Source organism: Nipponia nippon, unplaced genomic scaffold, assembly GCF_047370975.1.
Source record: "Nipponia nippon isolate SJK-2023a ecotype South Korea unplaced genomic scaffold, ASM4737097v1 scaffold_5, whole genome shotgun sequence".
In the NCBI taxonomy this organism is placed as follows: domain Eukaryota; kingdom Metazoa; phylum Chordata; class Aves; order Pelecaniformes; family Threskiornithidae; genus Nipponia; species Nipponia nippon.
Window position 1 is genome coordinate 77,066,038 of NW_028262369.1, and position 23,990 is coordinate 77,090,027.

The 23,990-nt window shown below is 40.4% G+C and overlaps 1 protein-coding gene across 2 annotated transcripts in view; it reads right to left on the bottom strand.

Annotated features, from left to right (window-relative positions):
• The window catches only part of MAP3K20 (mitogen-activated protein kinase kinase kinase 20), a 93,658-nt gene that overhangs the window by 57,252 nt on the left and 12,416 nt on the right, over positions 1 to 23,990 (bottom strand). For both annotated transcript variants that reach the window (XM_087730481.1, XM_087730482.1), the window contains exons 3-4: positions 4,659 to 4,746; positions 248 to 349 (exon numbers count right to left, since the gene is read on the bottom strand). In XM_087730481.1, coding sequence (XP_087586607.1) covers positions 248 to 349; positions 4,659 to 4,746 — 190 coding nt within the window. The remainder of the gene's footprint in view (positions 1 to 247; positions 350 to 4,658; positions 4,747 to 23,990) is intronic.

A 23,990-nucleotide genomic window follows, 5' to 3' on the forward strand; every position in this document is an offset into this window, starting at 1 on the left:
AAATTACTTCGGATTCATAACAACGAAGGAACATATTAAAAAGCACAGTGAATGGGGTTTGCTTTTTTTATGTTTGGTGGGTTTGGGCTTTTTTTGGTGGTGGTGTTTTTTGTTTTTTGTTTTTTGTTTTTTTTTACAATGTGAATGAGGAAGTATAGGAAGGCTTTCCTGATTTAGAAGGAAAGCATCTCCAGCTGTACACTTTGATGGCTGTGTAGGATAGCAATGCACCACTCATCTTGCTTACCTTTAGCTATGTCAGTTGCCCAGGTCATGATATGATCCATATCCATCTCTTCGCTTTTGTTACTATTAATGTAATCAAACAGTGAGCCAGCAGAAGCATACTCTGTTAAAAAACAACAACAAACAAACTCACATGACATTTTAAAACATTGCAACTAAACTGAAAGATCTAAGGGAAACTCTGTCAGTTCCAGAAAGCAGTCAACCTCTGGCTTAATGACAGAGAATTTGGATTCAGCAGCTAATATTATTAGTAGTGTAGTAGGAGAGTGGTAGTTTGCTCTGATTATCCCAACGCAGACATAATCTACTGCTAAGGGTTAAAAAAACAAAGGTAAAATCATATATAACAACAGGCATTAAAATGAAAAGGCAGCAGAAAGGTCTGGCTTCAAGAAAGCTCAGGCAAAGCGGTTCAAATTTCAGAGTAAAAGGTTCTGGATGCTCCTTGTTCAGGATCAACAAACCTTTTTCTTAACTTCTCTCAACTACACCTACAGAAACCCACAGCAGGATTATATGGGTAGAAACAAGGGCTTTTTTTGCTCGTTGGTGTTTGCAAGTGTGACAGATGGAATCCAGTCCGACTGTCACAGCTTGCAGGGCTGAAAGCTGGAATAACAAGCTAGTTACACCTACACACATTTAGGTGTGAAACTGGAGACAACTGAAACCTCCACAGCGCCACTTTTATATAACTTGAAATTCTCCCATATTTAAACAGTGAATTTGCTGCTACTGATCAGGAGAGCAGTTAATGAATGAGTTTGGTGGTATCAGATCCTTCTTACTGGTTCTGAAGATGGAGGATATTCCCCACTGCTGAGCAGTACTGCATATAAATGATGCCCCATAACAAAGGATAATTATTTTATTTCTTTTTTTAAAAGTAAAACCAGATGTTAAATATGTAATGTTCTGTTAGGAAGAAAGGGTTTGCAAGTTGAAAGGGAAATTAAAATTTTCTTTTCCTATTTCCCCATGGAGGAACAGAGTAGCGGATCAAATCATTTATTCATGAAAAAATGGAAGGAGGAAACTAGAGGTCTGACCCTGAGGTAAGTGGGCCAGATTTCTATGTGCTGCAGGTCATGTTCAACAGTCTAAAGGCTGTAGCTCCTCTGCTTAGTATTTACTGAATAAGCTTTATCCTTATTTACTATTCATTCATGTTTCACCAAAAGCACATCAGGAGGTTTGTGAGTTGAAGTAGCTGATACATTTTCTTCTGTCTGGTTGCCAAGACAGAGCGGGCACATGCCACCTGGTGTGGCCCAAGCAGCGCAAAGACCAGAGGGATGCAAGGAGCAACTTCAAGCCTTTCATCCCTCTCTCCCAAGGCTATTCACTGTGCTCCTCAGGCAGTCTAGAGAATGTAAAACCTACTTACAAGACTCCCAAAATCTGCCTACCTAAGGTGGCAAACGAGCTAATCTACAACTGAAATGCTTAATTTCAGCATTTTAAAGCGGTCACAAAACCATTCCCTCTAAGACTACATAAAATATATCTGAATTGCTGTTAATAATAATATTAATCAAGGAATGATACACGATAGGCCTAAAAAGTAAACATTGCTCCTCATCACGGAAATCAAAACCACGAGGAGATTGCTGCGTGGGGAAGGAAACTCTGCGGCCTAGAACATGGTAGGCCATGGCAGAAGATTCCAGCTCTGAATGAAAGGAAAGAGGGAGAAAATAGGAAGTCCCTTGAAAGTAAACACTCAAGTGGCAAGTTAGTTTTGGATCATTACTGCAGGACCTCCCACAGAAAGGAGCCTCTGCAGGAGACAGAAGTGTTGCTTCTGATGTCACCAAAAGAGGAGTAAGCTGCTGACCTGCACATTTCCTCAATTAAAACATAAGCTTTTTTTACCCATGATGTCATCATCTGTCTTATAAATGGATTCTTCAGGAATAGGTCGGCTGCATGCTTTGCATGCCTTTACAATGCATAATTTGATCCACCAGGGTCAGGGACAACTCAGCTCCCTGAGCCCTTTGCCACCCTGTGCGAACGGAGGCAAGCAAGCCTCAATCAACAAAGCTCGATCCTTTAGTATTTCTTCTACATATTTATTGTGCCACAGGTTTTTACTAGGAGCTTATGGATTTGGAAATCATATCGCAAGGATAAATTTTCTGTCAATAATGGAAAAGAGGTATTTGCTTCAGAAAGAAAAGCTCTGAATGCCTGACTGGACCAACCCTGTGATGGGCTGTGGGATACACCATACGCTTCTGTGCAGATGGGGGGCACAAGCTCCAAGAACCTTTTGGGGGGAGGCAACTGTGGTCAAAAACCAGACCTGAAAGCTAGGCATTGAGACCGCTGCTGACAGACAGCGACATCTAGAATGATGGGATCCACGTTAGCAGCTCGCAGGGCGGGATGATCAGTTATAACACTGACATACATCCCAGCAGGGAAACATGTTTTGACTGCAGATGTAGCCTTTCTCAGAGAACTCTGACAACCCCATGTAAGACGTCATGTGCAGCTAATGCTCGGTACATGCCAATGCTTGGCGGAATGCCCTCATCTCCATCACTCTGCAGAATCATTAGGTTCTCGGGATTTCTTCTTGTTTGGGCTTTTCCCTCACAAAAAATGGATCTCTGACTAAACACAGGACTAAGTCCACAACACTGAAGGCCATCCAGAAGATCATGGAGTGAAAATCTCTCTAAAAGATATTTCAAACGTAATTAACATTTCTTTCCTCAGTAGCCATTCTCCCATTTGAAAATGGTGTGGGGAAACAGAGGCTTGCTTCCCTTCCAACCCAAGGCACTCCAGTCTCCTTGGAAGCTGCAGGGAGAACCAATGCAGTTTGTTAAAAAAAGCTTTTATCTTTAGCCAGAGTGGAATCAGAGCTCCCCGAGTAACAAAGTGCTTGGACTATGCAGAGTAGTCTCTTTCTCACAGATGGTTAGAGTCCCCATTCCCAATGACATAATGAACTACTTTAGCTGCTGTCTGTCCTGTGACTGGCAAGCAGGACAAATGTCCTTCTCCCAACACTGACCTTTTGTGAGATCAAACTGAGGACTTTCTAATCCAGATATCATCCTGAATTGTTGATTACACATTTCCTTTGTCACTCTGCTTGCTAGTTTACACTTACTACACTTATGTTACAAATTATAGTAAAATCACATTACTTGATTTATTACCTTGCTATTATTTTTATTGCTTCAAGGAGGTATTCAAGTTCCTGTCTATATGCTATCACCAGTGCATCCTCTGAGTGGTGTAAACTGTGATCACCCCCATGCACCTCTGGAGTACTGGCTGCAACACCGTGACCTCCAGTAGGCTGATAACTCCTGTAAGTAAAGCTCCCCATGCTCTGAACAGTGCTGTATCTCAGATGCACTCCCACCGGAATACACTGCCATCTACTGTAATAATCAGATGTCTAAGAGACAGGTAGAAATAACTGAATTTTCACAGGTTCTGTCCACCACCTGAGAACCAATAAAAACCTGAACGGCAGTGTTTCAAACTGGTATCAGATTGTGCCACATGCGAAAACTACTCTTCGCATCAAACTCTTTCAAGTGTTACAGACATCCCAAAACATGCCTCCTAATTCACGCTTTCATGGCTCTTACCTCTCCAAACATTTATTTCAGCAGATTGGAGATTTCTTTGCTCTGGGTTTATTTTCTACTACTACCTCATCTAATTTCTCCCATACAGGAAAGGGAGAAATTACATTATCCGTAATGCAATTTTATATCTGGACCAACTCCCAAGATAAAGGAAGGAACCTTAAAGTGGTGATAGGAAAAAAAAAAACCAAACCCAAACACCAACAAAACTACAAAAACCGACCTCCGCATAATTCTAGGAATGCCAGAACAAATGAAACCTAGTTTCCAGTGAATAAATGGAGTTGTCTTATGGTGTCTAATAAACCCTTGACTCTATTTCAAGCTCTTCCCACAGCTGGGAAGTTCCCAATGCAGAGTCTCCTATTTTCAATACAGGCAGAATTCACGGTGCAGCTTTGCTCTGAGCAGACTCTCAGCCTTCCCTTTTCACAGAACTTGCCAGAACTTTTGTATCATTAAAACCTCTTCTTCTGTCACACATCAGTTAAAATGGAAAAGCAATTCACCGAACAGGGTAGGAGAACAGTGAAAGCTTCTATTTAAAGGAGTGCTGAGTTTGTGCATTAAGAACGCCCCAGGCTCCAACTGCCTCTGTGCTGTTACCAGCCATGCTCCCAGCCTGGTTCCCACCTCCAGCACTCCCGTTTACATTGAGGCAGGTGGGGCTGACCACTCTAACATTCGAAGAAGGCCAGAACAATTAGCAAAACACTGAAATTGGGTAAAGCTAATACATTGTAACATTGGAGTTTTACAGAATCCAGACAAAGGTCAGACAAAAATCCTTACCTGTAACTATGCCATAATTTGGAGGTTCAATGACAGCTCCATAGAACTGAATGATGTTTTTGTGACTGAGCACACTGAGTATTTCTGCCTGTTGAAAAGAAACAAACAAACAAACAAGTTAGACAATTAAGAATGAGGCATTTACTATGATAGTTTATTTTATACCCAAGCACGTATACACACATATATAACATATACATAAACACACACACTCACACATCTAGTAAAGACTTCACAAATGCCTGGCATTCGAAAAGCTCTTGAGAGAGTTTGGCAGATGAATGCTTTGTATGTTGGGGGGGGCGGAATCTTTAGACTATTCTTTCATGGCCAAGGCACAGATGGAGAAGCTAAGTCTTTGGAAAAACTGAAAGCCTTGGAAAACTTTGTTCAAAGAAAGATCTAGGACTTTTGGCAGAGTGGCAGCAGTCCTATCCAGAATTTGTGTTTATGCACAAAGTACTATGGGTTCAGCGAGTCCAGCGCTTCAGGCTGTTCGAGCATACCATGCACACACAGCTCCATCCAATGTTTACTGGAAACACGGAGTTTCCAGGCATGCGCTGTAGAATCTGATTGAATACGCACAGCAAGCGTACTTGAGATTGCCAAATAGCCAGCAGTGCAGTTGCAACTGCTCCTCAGAGCAGACTGCAGATGTTTGGAAATTCTGGAAAAATATACAAACCCTTCAAATTCCACTTGAACAATGCTTCTAGGTTTGAGAAAGAGACTGCAAGACAATGAGAATGCATCCACAGAAATTAATACATATAGTCCCTGCAGTTTTTGAGAAAAAAGAAGGTCAGATATCTCCTTCCAGGTCTTTCAACAGTTTTGCCTCTGTAGTATATGAAAATAAATACTCAAGAGATTTGACACATGTTTTTACACAAATATATGTATTATGCAAATACAGATAGACAATATTATATATTTTTCTCTACAGCAATGTATTACTCTAAGACTTTGAGATTATGTTAACTCTGTACCAGTCAAGAGCATCTAACAAGAACAAACTAACAATTAATTCCTCTGTTGGTTAAAGCCTTCTCTGAGTAACTTCAACACAGTTTTGAATTAAGACCTTTATCTTTAGCTAATGCACTGACATTTACAAATATTCAATTAAACCTTTAACTATAGCTTTGAACTTAACTTGGGTTGCACTAGTTCTCCATGCTGCTTAGCCTGCTAAGAAACAGCATTACTGTGGAGTAATCTTTTTTCACAATACCAGCATAGTAATTTTTTTAATGTATGCTGTTTTCAGCAAATCACACTGCAGACTGACTCACCTACAAGTCCACAAAATAATTTAATTGGCAACTATCTCAGCAAATGTGGGAAGACTGAGCTGCAGGAGAACAGCAACACTCTTACAGCCAGCCAAGGGATCCGAGAAGGGATCTGTCAGATCAGCAAGGGATCTTTCAGCAGAAGCAGCTTTGCTCTCCAGCTGCAGCCCCAGCAGCCTCCCAAGGCAGGGGACGCCAGCAGCAGCAGCACTGCCCATTTCACGAGCTGTACCTCCAACCTCCTTCAGTAGCCTGGAGGAAGCTGACAACAGCCTAGTCATTCAAAACTCCACCTCCATGGGCTACCAAACCCAAGACCCCTGTACTTCAAAAACTTTTGTATTCTGTTTTTATCTCCTTTAGGAAATGTTAAATTGGGGAATGTCCTCCAATTTCTACCAGCATTACTGCCAGATAACCAGGAGACCTAATACTCCTTGATTGCCTACCTGAATATTGTTAGAAATGAGGCAGGAATACCAGGCCACAAACAACATTAGACAAACTATCCAGACCATCTTTTCTTGAACACCTTGGTCAAGAGGAATGGAATAAAACTATCTTCTTGTATAGTACTTAAAAATCCATGTCTTCAAAGTACCGTGCACACCACCTGCTGGTGTTTACAATACATGTACCTCAACAGGTCACTAGAATTAAATTGACTGGTCTCACATTTAACTTTCCCATGGCATAATGTATTTAAGTCCTGGCTACAGAAGTAGTAAGAGATGAATCTTCTTAGAGAATGATTAAAAATGCCACATGATGAACACATCCAAGTGCCACAGCTCCCTATTACACCGCAGCAATGTGCAGAACCCAGTGACTGTCCTCTGTCTCACACGGGATGCTGCTGGATCCAGTAAAAGCCCACCACAGTCACCAGACAACAGGAGGGGCTGCACTGCAGCCACACCACCAGCAAAACCCAGGCCTACCAATCACCCAGTGCTACCATGAAATGGACAACAAGCAGCAAGACAGGAGCACTGTGCCAAGAGGACGAGTCCTTCACTGCCGCAGGCATACTGACACAGTGTTTTTATTACTCGGAGATTAAAAAATAATTATTTTCTAAGATTATCTTTTTTACAGTACGTTACAGACTAAGCTCGCGTTCCAGGAGTATGAAGAAACGCTGTGTCGACTGTGGCTAATACCATCATCTTCGCATAGATGTTCATACTCTAAACTGGGATTGAACAGACATCAAAGCAAGCTTCCACCTAAGAATAAGGAAAGGCACCTACTAATTGCCCACAGATATCCCAAGTTAAGAACTGGGGGGAAAAAATGGCCAACTCTTTCTAAGGACCATTACTTCTGAAAGAAATCCTTTCTAAACAATTTTAATCACTCTGCTGTTGTTAGCACTAGCGATTGTACATTATTCCTTCCATGTTTTGCTCTTTTCAGTTGCTGTAGATCAGCTGTGAACTCTTATTAGCCAGTTTAAAGACACTTACTCCTTACAGTGAGAACCAGATGCAAGTCAAACCACATTTTTGAAGCTTTTGTACTTTTTTTGACAAGAAGGTGCCATATTTCAATGACAGACTGACTTTCAGATAGCAAATTACAAAGCGGTGGTTAAAGACCGGTGTTTCAAAGGTCTCTTAGGCACTTACTTAGAAGAATATTTAGAATCACCTTTATGCATCAAACTCATACTTAAATCCATAATGCCTAAATGCTTGGAAGAAAATCCTGCCATGCATCTGTCTGCCTAAAGGCCCCTGAAGAAGCCAGCCCTCACTGGCTTGGGCATGACACACTCACTTCCCTCGGTAAAGCTGCTATCTATCTTATGCAACTTAAATGAGCATCAGTTTCCTTCCTAAAGCCATGGTGATGACAAGTAACAAGTTTTCAGTTATTACATTATATTACTTTTTTGTGTGAAAGACAGATTTATATTTTTTTTTAAATGGTGGATCGAAGCAGAACTAGAAGGAGCTCAGCTGAAGGAAAGGCACAACCCAAACACGTAAATACAAACTCCTTGGATAACATAGAGACACAGTCAGACACACAAGGTGACTGCACTGGAGTTGAATATTACGCTTAGTCCCATGGTAAGCTTAGTCACAGCCTGGTACTGATCATCAAACCACACTAAAACCATTCACCCTGTACTTACACCACAGGTATGGGTGAAATTACGTCCCTCTCTCAAGTCCTGCTGAAGGGAAGTACAGACTGCACGCCATTTCTTGAAGGCAAAGGGATTCAGAAGTCTAAACAAAACTGATCCACTGTTTACATAATTCAACCACTACCATGAAATCCAAGGTCAGAGCAAATTATACTAAAAACATTTTAAATTAATTCTCACTTACTGACTCCTATAATGTTACTGTAAATCAAGCCCAATTCATAAGACAACTACAATATAAGACTTAGGAACTCAGGTAAACCCTCAGCGTACAAACTAATTGCGTCCTATGAACCATAGTCTTGATCACAGTGCTTCACGGCTAATTTATCTTTATGCCTGGTTAATCTCTGCTTATTGACATATGTGAAAATACAATTTCATCATCCAGGACTGACATCACCCTACAGCTGCCTCTAGATCTGCTAGTACTGCTCTTAACCTTCTAGTACAAACAACTATGCATGAGTACGTATATTCTCAGTATTTTCAGCAGGTAAAAACAGGGTCCTCCTCTAGGCTTTGTCTGTGTTCAGCAACTGCTGAACAGAAACCACCAACATAGATTTTGAGTGTGGCCAGCAGCAGATGAGGGGACAAAACAAGCTACCTGGACAGCGTCATCTCGTTAGGAGCAGCACAAGCCTCAGCTCACTCGGATGACAACAGTCCTAGCTTGCTTTTGCTCTATCCAGTGCCAGTGCAGCAAGAGCAGCAAATGCAGCTTAGCTCTGACGAGATCTTCAAGGTCGGCGCTGACTGCAGATGTGGGCAATGGACACCTGATGCTGAGCTGGCATTACTCAGGAACGCAGACAAGGCCCTATCGTCAGATTTTTAATTGCAGCCACAAAGGCAGTAAGGATGTGGACGGAGGCACTTTGCGTACAGCTGTGTTGTTGCCTGCCAGCTACTCACACCAGCCGCAGCTGCTCTTGTTAGAGCTCCCTGTCCCGAGGCAGCTAAAGTTAGCGAAGACCAAACAACTCAGCGTATTTTAGTTACGCTGGTCTTCCTTGGAAATACATTAGAAAGTCGTCACACTCACATTTGTAGTCAAGAGAAGTGATCAAGGGTTTGTGCTAGCAGCCTATTCCAGCGGCACAGCTGGATCTGCAAAAGAACATCTGTCCACAGAGTTTTTTCAGTATCAGAAGAGTTTTTTTGCTTGGATCCAGGCAAACTGGGCCCACAGCAACTTAATCACCATTTCTTTCAGGTCCTTTTGGAGCTGCTGGCTGGAGAGGACAGAGTACGGCCATCCTTCCACCCTGGTCTGAGCACGCTGGTTTAGGATTAACACGGGAAATAGCTGCAGCCCCTTGTGAGACCATGGGGTCAGCCAGCAGCCAACCGACTCTCCTGTTAATAAATCAGTTAATTGCACAGCAAGAGGCACTTTCGCTCCATGCAAAATTACAGGGTTAGACATGGTTAGCTACTTAAGGAATCTGATTAATACAACTTCCTTAACTGCCTTCTAATATTTATTATTACATTGCGCTATAGTTTGGTTATTTACTTGTCCAAAGAACTGTTTGCCATGTTTATTAAGGAGATATTTAGACACACTTAAGGCAGCTTTGAAAAGATATTTTTTCCTAAGTCTTGTAGCATTTTAAAGGCTTTGACCTTTGTCATGCCCTTGGGAGAGCTGCAACTTTGCTACTCTCAGGGTTTTTGCAGTTTAATAAAAGGGCAGCTGGAAGAGGCCAGCTGATGTTTTATTAAAATCGTTCTATTTACTGACAACCACATGCAAAAAAGATATAGAATGCTAACACAAATCAATTCCAAACCTTTATTTCCAGACTCCTGCTCAAAAATACATTCAGTCTGTGTCCATTTCCAGTGTCTCAGGAATGCTCTCCTGTGAATTCACTGATGTCTAATAAGGGATGATGTCGCTTATAATACACTAGTTTCTCTAGGTAAATGAGCCCAAAACATCATTTTACAGACACAATACTAAGACAATCAGCATCTATAGCTACAGTTCAGCTACAAAACACTGGTAAAATATGCGTCTTGGAATCCTACGGGCTTATGGTTTGGGTTTTTTTAAAGTACTGCTGACAAATCATTAAGCCCAAAAAAATTGGACACTTTTTCACAAGATATTTATATGTTTTACATGATTTAACATAAATATTATACAGCCTCATGATGATTCTCTTTAAATCATGTTAAGGTTTTCATAGAAGCCAGAAATTACCCACAGCAGATAATTTTTACTACTTCATTGTTTCTGTCCTTTCAAAAGTTAAACTGAACACAATTCTTAATGAGCAGGATAGAGAAACAGTTTATGTAATTTAGCTCTTTCTGGATTATTATCATGCCATAGCCTTAGACAACTAATGTTCTATCATTGCTAACAAATGTTCCTCTCAATATGCAACAAGTAAAGGGATACGTAAACAATTTTAGAAATACAAAACCACTACATAGAATTTTACAGCAGGAATGTCATGCAACTATTACAGGTTTTAACGTTAAAAAGAAAGAAGCAGATACAAAATAAAAATTCAGGACTTTGCCTCCTGTTTCGTCTGTTCTCATAAATTTTTCCAAGAAAGAAAATATATATGAAGGTTTTGTGCTTTGGGGTCCCCAAGAAGCAAGCTATTAATAAGCAAAACACACTGATTATCCAGTTCAGAGAATGTTTGTTAAACCTATTAAACTGACTTTGATATTAAAACAGCAAGAGGAAAACCACATGAGCATGGCAAAGCCAAAGAATCATCAATGAGATTTTCTTTAACTACAAATAAGCAGAGTTACCCCATGCTTTGATGAGTGCTGTGGGCACCCTCTCAGCACAAATGCATTACCACCCCTTTCAAAAAGCAGTCATAGTTCTTAAAACTATGGTTGCATATCACTTAAAGCTGTGTGAATTTGGGGTTCTTTTTTAGTATTCATTTAGAGGATCACTTACCCGAAATAAAAGCTATTTTATATAGCCCATTAACAAGTTAAAACTCTGTCAGCATTTGTTATGTCTTAGAAGACAGCCATATATTCAGTGTCATAGGGATACTATTTCACAAACCACACCGAAAAGAAGGGTTAAATCACATTCTCAGATTGATGCCACCAGCACTTCTGTAAACAACAGAATTAAATTCTCATAAGTACATCTACAATGACATACAAAACGTGTATTTAAAAGCATTTTGATTGAGCAAATGTTTCAAAGCATCAAATTTGCATCCAAAATTATGTCCTATACTGTCACAAGTCCCAGAGATTAAAAGTGGAAATATAAAGGAAACTAATAAATTCTCATTGCTGTATAATCATCTTATCATTATTTTAAATCCATTGTTTTATATCACCACAGAATTCTCATTGTTGGAAATACTGTGGTAGAAACACACACTTTAAATACCTTGTATTGAATTTTAGGTTGCAAACTTGAAGAAAAAAAAAAGCACATTACCAAGATACCTCAGCTCTGTTAAACTGTCATAACATACCGTGCTGAAGGAATATGGACATAAATTTGTTATGTGCTGTTACAGGTTCACCCCATCTTATGTAATTTACTTTAAAATATTTCATTCGCACCATGCAGTAGCAAATGTGTATGAGCATTTCTGGAGGTAAGGGAACACCGTAGGACATGTTAGTAGTAAAATATATTGGGTATTGACCATTTGAAAAGAAAACTGAGTTTTATAATCTCCTATAACTTTTTACAGCAACCTTTGCACATAACTTGGCAGTTTTAAGGATAATTTGAAGGCTATGGGATTAGGAGTACTATCTAGTGAATTCAAAACATCCTTGTCAAAACACTGCACAGGTTTGCTCAGCTCATGGAAAGCAGGTTGGTCCCTCCAAAAATCACAGGCAGATCTGTCCTTGCGATAGGGCAGCAGACCTCCCGCTTTATGCAGAAAGAGGGAGTCAGATGAAGCTAACTGGCTCAATCCTGCCGCTGACGTACATCAGCCGAATACCATAACCACATGGAGCCCACCCAGCAGTAACCGAGCAATTGCAGGATCATGGTGCTGGTCCTCCTCATGATGGGTGTTAAAAACTTGCTATCAATGAGAGAAGAGGCTGTTTACAGAAGCTGCAGCATTTAAGATAAAACTAAGCAAGGGCACTTTCTGCAGAAAACCCTTACAGAAGGTTTAATAAGCTTGAAAATGACATTTTGAGTTACAACTACATTGCCATTTTCAAAAAAAAAAAAAAAAAGAAAAAAAAGGCAAGCACAAAGATCATGGACAAATAACTCATTTTCACACAGACTTCAACTAGAAATCCACAAACTCCAAACATATCCCACAGTAGTGTTACATTTTGCTGCACACAGCTTGAGATTGTATCAACATTTAATATTAAGGTACCTGATAAAGGGACATCTGCCAAGAACAAGAAGAGTAGTTTGGATTTCACTGGTGTTATTGGCAGTTAGTAAAACCCTTCAAAACATGCATAAACTATGCATTTGTAATGGTGTAAGAGTTTAGAAATGAGCAATGTTCTGCAATATTACAAACATTTCATTCAGGCAGATTTAGAGTAAGAAGCTGCCTCCAGCTGCAAAGCAATACCAGCAACTGAATAGAAACAATAGATGAGTGGACTAAACAGCAGGTTTGAAATACCTAGCTCCCATAGAGTAGTTTATTTTCAGCAATCATCATTTCTCGATGTTGGGAAATTTTCCCATTTACTCATAATCATTTTGAACACTAACCTGCTTTGACTATAGAGTACAGCAACAAAACCCACGACATCTCTAAAATACAAGGGAATAACAAAACATGAAACTTTCTGATGCCCTGCTCACTCCACAGGTGAGCAGGTATCATGGCTAATATGCAGCACCTGAATCTTCGCAGACCCAACAAATGGAAAAATATCCAAGGAAATTATTTCTGAGATCAAAGTCACTGTAAGTCTCATGAGCACCTTGTTGGAAAGACATTCTGGTACAACAGTGATGGGCAAACCCAATCCCCTCTCAAGCAGTATCTTGCAGTGCTTAGAAGCAACAGAAGATAAAATAATGTCAAAGAAATGGTATCTGGAGCAAGGCCGTGTTCATACATATCCAGCTAGAGCAGTGATTTTTCTGAGGTCTGCAGAGTATTAGTAAGGAACCTGGATAAGATAACTTAGCAGAACAAGTCTAGTCTCATTATACAGTGGCTTTTGCTGAACAATTAGCAGAGACTCCAACACAGACAGCAGCAGCTATACTCATGGATCCTGATCCACTCCTCTAAAGCAGCTATGATCTTTCCACTAAAGTAGTTTCTCAAACTTGACCATGAAAACTGTAATTTAACCAAGGAAAAAAATCATCATGTTTTTGACGAGCACCGACTTTAAGCCTGTCTTAGAGTAGATAAACCCAACCTACTGTAGCTAATGATCGGGACAGCACTTGATGGGGATCCCTCTTATTGGAATCCCAGTGATTGTCATAATTCCAGAAAATGTTCCTCAACGAGACAGGCTGAGCACACCCGCATGAAAACAGCACATCACAAGATGTGTTACCTCCCTGTTATATGTTAACAGCAACTGCTGGGGAACCATGTGGGGTTTTGCTTTCCACACGGGCTATCAGAGCTCTGTAGAAGGCTCTCCTCAGTTATCACTCAAAAATGACCTGCCCCTGCAGAAAAGCAAAGAATCGCTCCTTACCCAGAGACCACCTACTTTAAAAAGACACAAAACTTTCAGCACAGAAACTCTGGCTGGGACTAGCTGGCGTAAAAGAAAGGAGAGAAAGTAGTTGCCAACTACAGACATTCTTCTGCTAAAGCGTCTCAGAGTCCTCCACAGACAAGAAGCATTTTTCATGCCACATTTACCTATGCCGTAACACAAGCTCACAAAATCTGGGGTTTTCAAGAAAATGTGTTGTCACCATAACCTGAATCTCTGACTGCTGTGCATTACCTGAACACATTATCTGAATGACACACATCATCACTTTACGTGCAACTGTCCAAATAATCCACCATGAATCAGGGTGAAGTCTTCACCATGAATCTGCTTCCAGTTTTGGTTTTACCATGTACTAGCGACAGGTCACCTTCCTTCCTGAATCCGGAGCAGCAAGCTGTCTCTGTGACTTAAAAAGTCTTCTTTCTCTTTACCATGACTTAAGCAGTAAATATCCTTCCTCAGGTTACAGCCAGGTCTCCCTTTCACCTTGCTGAGATTGGCAAGAACAGTCTCTGGGAACGCAGGACTCCCAACTCCAGCAAAAGCTGAGTTTTACCTTCTCCAACTGAGTATGCCTGCCCTTCAGCCAGGACCATGCCATCAAGCAATAGTCAGAACAACAGACTTCCCAGCAACTCTCTGGCTATGTCCACACTACCACCTAGACCACTACGGATTAGAGTCTCCATTCCCAACAAAACTAAAGTTTCAGGATATAAATTCCTTACCTGCTTTTCAGAAAAGTTACTCTTCTTTGTCTAAGATTGAAAATTGTATTTTACTTAGAAACTACACTCAAATGCTACCCCTGCTAGGTAGCAATGGTCAAAAAATGAAACTAGACAAAACTCCTGAAATTTCAAGCTTTTACCTTTATGCAAAGTAGATCCACTGTTTATTTTTTCTTGGGATTCTTCAGGCTACCTTAATAGTATCTCAATCTTTTTCCATTAAGACTAAAAAAATTCAAATAAAACAATGCCTGAGAGGAAAACTAGCAATATTTTAAAAATGGTTTTAGTGTCATAAAGCCACATTTATTAGTATTACTGTGCTATATATTTCCGACATGTAACTTCAGCTTTTCCACTACTTCTCTTTGATTAATTTCTTGTACGCAGAACTCCTTATCCTACCTAGACTCCTTTATACCTATCTGCTTACATAGATATGTCAATAACAACTATTTCATTTCTAATGCTTGTTATAAAAAAATTGTTTTCAGAAAAGAAAACCTTTTTTTTTTAAATTACATTGACATCATATATAAGAATACAAGCAGTCAGCCTTAAAATAAATTGTTTAAAAAGGCAATAACCTGAATACCAGTATCTCTGAACTCTGTAGAAAGTGGAAATCTAGAAGAACCTATCTAGAAGAGTGATAGAGACTAGTTACAGAGTGCCCTGGTATCCTCTAAAGGCAGTGGCTTTGAGTTTCATGAACAGCAGACTTACAAGGAGCAGAGAACTCACAAAGTTTTTGTACCACCACAGGATACCAAATTAAGCCAAAAGTCTGACTTTCTCATTGCTCTTCTCCAACCAAACAGCAATATCCCAAGCCAGCTCCTTCCCCAAAGTTACAACAGAACGACCAGAGGTACCGTAAACTCTACCCGTGTCTGTGCCACAACCTTGGCTCTGCGGTTTGAACCCACCAGAAAGAGCAAAACTAAATCATGAGCCAAACTGAGAACGTGAAGCCCGAGACCTGCTCCAATTCCTTTGCGATGGTTTGGTGGAACAGAGCACATGCAAGCCAGGAGCATTTCCTCTAAGGAGGGCTGGAAATATGGAAAAATCACAGCATCACGCATGCCATTAATTCTCATTCTCCAACACCTACAAAATGTTTCTGAGAACTGCTCTAACTCACACACACAAACAGACCAAAATTTCTAAAAGAATACAGATGTAGTAAAAAGTGGTAAATAGAAGAATGCAAAAATGACAGTACTGCAATAATATGCCACAATGTAACCACAGTACATTTTAGGGTAAACATGTAAAAGGAAAGAACATCTTGCAACCATATTCAGCTTTAGCATTTCTCCATTTATGAGTTTCTACTTCCACACCAGTAATCTGCACCTTCAGACTTCATTTGAATTTTCTCTTTCACCATTTTATTAGAAAAATTCCGGACACATCAGAAATAAATACGAGAGGAATACCACACACATACCCTAACGGGGGATTAAGAATGTTTAAAAGGCCAGTTAGAAATGGAGATCATCTGTTTTGTGATTACAAAACCATTGACTTGCACTACTTCCTCCAGCGGCCCGCACGGTGCTTCCGGAGGACCTGCAATGAATGAAACAGCAAAGCAGCAGCAGGAACACTGCATTACAGGAGCCCACAGGGACTTCAGGACTGGGGTCACATCGCGCAGCGTACCAATGAAACCTCTTTCCCACGAGCTGTACCTGAAAAGCCAAAGAGGAGGCAACATGCTGCAGCTAACGACAATTCCAGTCCGAGTCTGAGCGCAGCAAAAAGAACTGGCGTTTCTCCTCCTATTCTAGCAATGCCTGTAGTCCTCCCATGATTACTGACTGTTTGATTTCTGCTCCGCATATGACAAGGATTAGAGTGGTGAAGTTCATTACAATGAACTGAGCTCACAAGCTGGATCCAGGGCCCAGGAGCTCCGTGCTGTTTTGGTGGCACAGAGCACATTCAAACCTGCAACATCTCCTTTGGTGTGGAAGAACAACAGCATCACATATACCACAGCTTCCCATTTTCCAATGCCAGAGGAATGCAAAAACTCGCCCGAGGACTATTCTAATTTACATATAGGGAGAAATCAGCTCCCATCAAGGATCAAACATGAGCAAATGTAATTTTTTGTGCCACCTTCAGGTCAAGCAAGGTTGGGATGATTTTAAGCATTCTTCTTCATCCAAGCAGAATCATCCTCTAGCAATACTGATCACAAAGCTTCGCTGCCTGAGACACGTCTCTCTAGAGAGCACAGCCAGAACTCTCTTCCACCCTGTCAGAGTGCTGTACGGCTGCCTGACATTTCCCCTCCCTTTCCACGTGTGCTGCTCCTGTGCTGTGCGCTTTGCTTGGAACACCACCGGCCTGCTGAGGGTGTTCACCTCTAGGAGACAATTCCCTGATTCCAGAGAAAGTCCTTCCTTCTGCTTGGAAAAAAAGAAGAAGAAATGGAGCTCAGGAAGGCTAACTCTTATAAGAAAGATGCACTATTGGCAGGAAAAAAGCACTCAGAGAAACATTTCTTCTCTTCAAGTAGAGTTAGCGATACCTTATTAGTATTCAGTGTTCTATTAAGAGGGTTTGGCTGATCCTATATATCCGAAAGGTGGTCATAATCTTTCTGCCTTTTTTCCTTCTTGAGTTTGAACTGCTGCAGTTTGGAGGCCTTCCAGAGTTCTCCTCAAGGCCAATTTCATCAATTATCTCTGTCTTTATCAAATCTGGATATAATTACTGTAGCTGGCTCTGAGTGGAGAATGTAAGACCACTTGGAGATTACAGTTGTGCAGAGGAAGTGTAATGGTCTTGCATATTGTTGCAAACCTTGCAAATATTATTTATTAATATTTCAACCATTAATTATTCCATATTGTAGCCTCAGGGACAGCACCTTGTTGTCAGTTTCAGAGATGGTTTGGAAAGGAAGAACCATTTTTAGTTTTAGCTAGGTAAAGATTAGATACCTATCTTTAGCGCTTTCAGGACAGACAATTTTGTGATGAATGCTCATAACTCTTGCTAAAAATCTAACTATATTTTTAGCTAATAAACTGTTTGAGAAATAAAGACATTTCCTCCAGAGCAAAAATAAAATCATACTCTACTCTGCCAAAATTTGGAGAAAACTGAGTATTTCAACTGAGTTGGGTCGATGGTGCAGCTAACTTTAGGTGCCTACATTCAAAAATGATCTTGATACTGCTTCAAGTTCTCCATTACTTGCTCCCATTGCTCCCAAACCACCAAAAAAGCAAAACTCTTTTTTTGAAAAGGAAATCTTGAGGAACAGAGATCTTAAGCCTTTAAAGTGTCCTGCATCTTTTCATATGTCCTCACTGTTTAGTTTAGACTAACATACCTTTATTATTGTGTATGTACAAAAGGAAAGCACAAGGTGTAAGAGCCTTCTGAAAATACTGCTTTTTTGTTCAAAGTCTCTACTGAATTCAGAATTTTGATGGGTTGAAGTAAACAGTGGTGCTAGAATAATACTGAAGTTGTAGCATTCAGATCCCAATTCTTCCAAATATATATTTTAAGATATACAGCTTCTTTAAAATGAGAGGAAATAAAATTCCTCATTCTTTTAAAAGCTGTGTACAGGGATGGATTTTCACAATGATGAACAGCCTAATCAGGGTGAAGAATCCTCAACTGAAAGCTCACAAAGGGACCCCTCTACCCCTTCTCTGTTTTTTCATTTCCACTTTTCTTTTGAAAGGGGTGTCTCACCGGAGAACCTGAAGAGTGAAAGATTTTAAACTATAGGACTGAAATCCATCAAACCCAGGATTGTGGTGCAAACCCAACCAGCTGTCAAACCCAGAGATACGAATGTATGCTCACTTCTGCCTAATAAAATTTGAATCAAACACTTTGCATCTGATTCTCCGTGTGAGCTTTTATGCAAACTTCTAAAGTGCAAGGAATCCTGGGGTGGAAGAGCTATTCTGAGAGCTTTCACATAGTTCATGTAATTAGGGAAACCACTTCCTTTGATTGTAAGTGTTCAAAACAGCTGAATTTCTTCTTTCAAAGGAACTCTGTGATTTGGGTCATCTCTTTTACTTGCTCTTTCATGTTTCTCAAGATGAGAGGTGAGACTGTAGAGCACATTATTTAGAAAAAAAAAAGATTCCACTTTTTGTTTTAGGGATTGAACTTGGACTATTCAAAAGGTTGTCATTTGGAAATCTATCTTTCCTTCCCTCCCTCTGTTTCCTTCCTTTTCTGATAAGCTCTTCAGTGGCTCCAGCGAACATAGTCCAAAATGCCAATTTAAACCTAAGGGAAAACTGAAATATGGTACATAAAGGAAAAGGGACTCTCATTTTCCTTTGTACGGTTGTGGCTGAATATGTAATTATAACGGAGCTCTAGCTGCAGGATCTCAGTCCCCATGTCACGTTTGCTTTTTTAACGGTTCTAAACACTGACCAAGCAAAAAGGCAGAAATACAGATTTTAAAAGACAAACAAAGCAGCTGCCCTGGTCTTTGAAATGGGTCTGCAGGTTTTTTCTTTCCCAAAAAGGGAACTCAGGTCACAGTTTGAAGGCAACGACCATGTCACTAGAGCTAACAGCCGATGCCAGTGTCGTTACAGAATCAAGTGTCACTTGCCCTGAATTTCTTGAGCCAGGCACCCCGTTAGTGCTGCCACTCCACGTTCATCTCGATAACAGCCGTAACGGGCAGGGAATCTCTCCCTTCTCACACTATAGCACAGAAACACAGTAATGAAAAGGCAGGAGGTTCCATACTGCAGATTCCAAATTTATTAAGTAACAACAGTATGCTTGTTTACCCTGGGAGGACCGAGCTTTGTTCCCAGTCAGTGAAAAATCACAGGACACCTTCCAGAATTGTAGTGCTAACAGGGAAGTGGTTTGCAACGGGATCAGAGTAAACCACTTGGGACACAGCACCAGAAACCACGTTACTGCCGATTTCTGCACAGGACGGACAAGACACTGGCTTGGAGAGAAGACTTTACAATAAAGACTTTGGTACAAACACATAAACAACCAAAAAAGCAAAAGTTATAAGCAGGACGCCAAAATGTGTGGTCCTAACGAGTGGGGTTCTGCATCTTGTACTTGCCTTTAGGGCTCTTGCAAACTCTTACAGTGGGTACTAGCAAGGTGACATCCAAAAGAAAGAGCAATTCAACAGCTCCGAATTTTATCTATCTGTGGCTACATATTTACATCACATGCAGCACCTCAGCATACACAGACACATCACAAAGGGGGCAAAGTAAAAAGCCTTTTCCTTCGTTTAGGAGATTAAAAGTACAGAGTTCACCGAAAAGGAAAGCCACCAATCACTACTTACAAGCCACCATCTTTGACAGGACTGCCTCAAATGGATATGACATTACTAAAATTAAGGTTATTACATGATTAGACAAAAAGTGATTTCTGTGCTTGTCCCCCTCTAACTGCACACAGGCATGCACTACATTTTCTCTGCTCTGTGATTCTTCCAAGGAAGACGAAAAGATATCCTCTTGGAAAATGTCACTCACTCACTCAATGGTGCAGCAACTAGATTATTTTAACAAGTTTCCAGAACAACAACCTACTCCCCTCTCCTATTCTCCCTCTGCCAGATAAAAAATTTGCAGAGCGCCTCAGCTTCCATTAAAAAGCCGACACCCGCCCAGCCTGCATGCCTGCCTTTTGTTTTTTCCACCTTCCAAAGATGAACTTCGTACAAAGCAGCTGCACGTTGTCTTCTTGCGTCTACCAATAGCTTCCTCGCTTCTCCTACAGCAGCTCAAGGGTTTGTACAAACCATGCTTATTTTTGATGCGGCTACTGGAAACTCACGTGCCCGATACACAAAACCCACAGCTATTTGGTCAGGTGTGTATCATGACATGATTTTCTCTCTCCCCTGCTTACATTTAGCCACAAAGAACTTCAATTTTCAGAAGTTTTGGAGTAAAATAAATGAGCAACCAGAGGCAGGGGAAGTGGAAGACGTGTGGCACTGTCCCCTTTCAGTGACATCCAGGGACCAGGCACTACTTTGCCAAGGAGATGCAGGCGTAGGGGGGCCCCTCCGGTGTGCAAGAGGCTGCCCTGCTCCCCGGGCACCAGACAGCCGAGCCGCAGAGGGGACCGAGGAGGCACAGAAATGGTCACTGTTACTTGAGTCACCCAGTTTCCCAGTGGAGCTGGCTTTCTTAAATAGAAATTCTGCAGAATACAGATTCACTAAACATTTATCTAATAAACGAACATGTATTTGGTAACAGGATTCTTATTTGCAGTTTGGAGGCAGCTGGATCAGAAGAGCAGCTCCGTATTTGCCCTTATTGGCCTCACCTCCCAAGCGTGTTGGCGCAATTAATTATGAGAGAAAGAGTTAACGCTGAAGCTGTTCTCTGGGCTCCTCTGCAGCCTCCAGCTAACATAAACAGGTCTGAAATGTTTCCTTGTGACTGTTTATATTGTCCTCTTAAAAAGGAAACTTTCTATATCAGCACCTTAATAAGTGGCAATAGGTATATGTGAAATAACTTTTAGAGTCTTAGTTGCATCATTACAATTAAAAAGATTGATTTTGCTGGTTCCCTTAAAGTTAGGATATATATTATTATATATTTTTTCTTCAACTTTGTTTTCAGTGAAATCATCTTGTGCCCCAGACCCTTATACAGTTCAAATGCAGTCAGTCAAAAATGAAGGACATAAAAAAAAAAAAAAAAGGGCAAGTAAAGGAGGGCATGTCTAGTCCTATCAAGTGTTTTACTGCCCTCTTAAGGGGACAAAACATGTTCAAAATTCCATTGCTACCACATGCGTGGCAGGTAGTTTGGGGTCCCCAACCAAAGATTCTGGCCCCCATGCTCAGCTTTGAATAAACCTGTGAAAAACAACCTCCAGGAGACCAATGGTCCCAGACTCAGATCACATCAACTCCAGTACAGATCCCTGACTTCATTTGAACCCTCACACAGGCATGCAACAAGCCAGAAACTGTGTTAGATTCAAACAATACTTCCACACACCTCAACAGCAACTTTGGTATTATCAGAAAAAATAATTTCTCATTCCGTATGCTGCAGTGAGCGTAAATTATTGAATTAGAGTCCCCAGGACTGCAACACCAACAGATTTCAATGCGGGTCACAGACATTTAAATTGTCAGCTGTCCCTCAAGGCACTCGAAACTCTAACATGCAATCACTTACCCTACTCTAAAGTTACCACTAGATCTCACCTGCCATGCAATTTTGTACTGTAACCTTGTTTTCAGAAAACTACATAGTTAGATAAATGTAGAGACAAGACTAACTTGAACCAACCCTCAATTGCTTCAGCCTGCAACAGCCTAAAACACCACCTTGAGAGAAAAGGATCTCTTCCATATCCATGAGATTTCTACAGCAAAGCTTCAGGACAGCTTAAACATCCAAAAATACCACTTTGCAGTTGATCACTTCAACAGAAGCTTGGGGTCAGAGAATGTCGTGGGAGGGGAAAAAAAAAAAAAAAAAAAGCTGCCATTTGATGTCAAGAGTTGCTGGCATGGAGAAATAAGGAACACAAGGTCTCCTCCAAATTATAAATAATAACTGAGCCCATGCAAAAAGAAAACGGAAAAGGGAGAAACACATCTAGAGAGAAAAAAAAAAAACAAAACCACACACTAGGAAAAATACCCTTAATTGCGGCTAAGTATCTACTGGCAACTTGAGCAACCCACTGTCAAACAAAAATTTGCAGCAGAGTGACAGAATAATTTTTAAGAAAACATACAATGGAATTAAACTAATTACAAAACTAAAGAATATTTAATAATATCCTAGCAGGCTGCATATTGTGGATAGCAAAAAGGATAAGAAAGAGTGCTTTCTAAATAATCAACAGAGACAGATTTTCTCCCTATTCTAAACATTTATTCATAATTTGTAGGAAACTGGTATAAAAATCTTTTTCATCTGCAGATGTCGCACCTTCTGGAAAAAAAAATTTAAAGATAATTGAGGTAAGAGGGTCCAAACCTCACAGATATATTCCTAACCCAGGGATCAGGCACACAGTAAGTTCCTGTGCCTCAACCAAGCTAGGGCAACTGCACATGTATTCTTGACCAGCAGCGCACGCAAGGTAATTTTGCTTCATGCTAACAAAATTTAAGGCAATTCAAGAGAGTCAAGTGAAAGGAAGCAACAGACAAATCTGGTGCATCTTAGCTTATTAATTCACCTGTATGTCAAATTTGTTTATGTAGTAACTGTTCAAAGCTGCCCACCAGTCAACAGAAGGACATATGCACTTAACCCTTTACAATTTCAGTACAAAATCTGGTGATTTAGCTGATAAAAAAAGGATAGGGTAACTTCTTAAATATGGCTACAGCAAGATTCCCAGCACTTGGGAAATTGCTTTTCATTTATTGCAAGCTAAGATGACAACGCTGACAGTCACTATGTCTCAACTGACCCAAAATAACTTTTGAAGCCACAGATTGCCAGTTTGGGCCCTGACATGCCAGTTTCATTGAAACTGATGTCTAACTCAAATTAAGCCAAAATTGGCTTGATTTAAAAGAATCAAGAATGTATACACAGGCCTGCGTAAGTAAGAATCTCAAATTAAGCTGGTCAAAAAACCTCAGTAAGCCGCACAACTCATACTACAAATATTCATTATTTACATGAGGTAACTCTGAAAGACGTTACTCATCTAATGAAAAATTTGCTACAAAAACATTTCAATACACAAATAAAAAAATCCACTACAATAAAATGCAGCAAAATACAGACAAATATGTTTCTGTGCTATGTTTCTGAGATCGTTTTGGGGAGCAGAGTTGCAGAGGAATGAAGTTTCTTCTTAAAACAGACAAAATGAAACTAAAGCCTGTTATTCCCAAGAATAATTGTATTCTGGTAATGCTACATCATCTTTCATTATACTGGTATCTCCCAAATACCAGTGGGGTTTTGATATCATTTTGGTTGCCACATATATGCCACTCAACACTTACGATACAGTCTTAACCAAAGCACCCACTAAGAAAATCTAATGCAGTGACTTTCTTGACACCTGAAAATATGACATTCATTTACAAAATAAAGTCCTCCCAAAAATATCCCTTGAATGAAACCCAAGAGCAGGGCAAACTCAAAAGCAGTCAAGAGATTTATTGCAGAAGTCTGTCCTATCCAAAACAATTTATTCTGCAAGATACAGAATATACAACATCTGGAGCATCTGAACCCATTTTGACAACTTCCACAGTCTAGAAAGGGTACCGAGTATCCTCTGCATGCCTTTTGGGAATACTCTAGTCATCATGAAGAGGAGTGTGCTAAGCCATTTCCTTTACCAAAATATAAAAAAGAAATAGAAAACCCTGCAAAATAACCACTCTGTAAAACAAAAACAGACATTTTAAGACACCCCTCTGGTATAATAAATA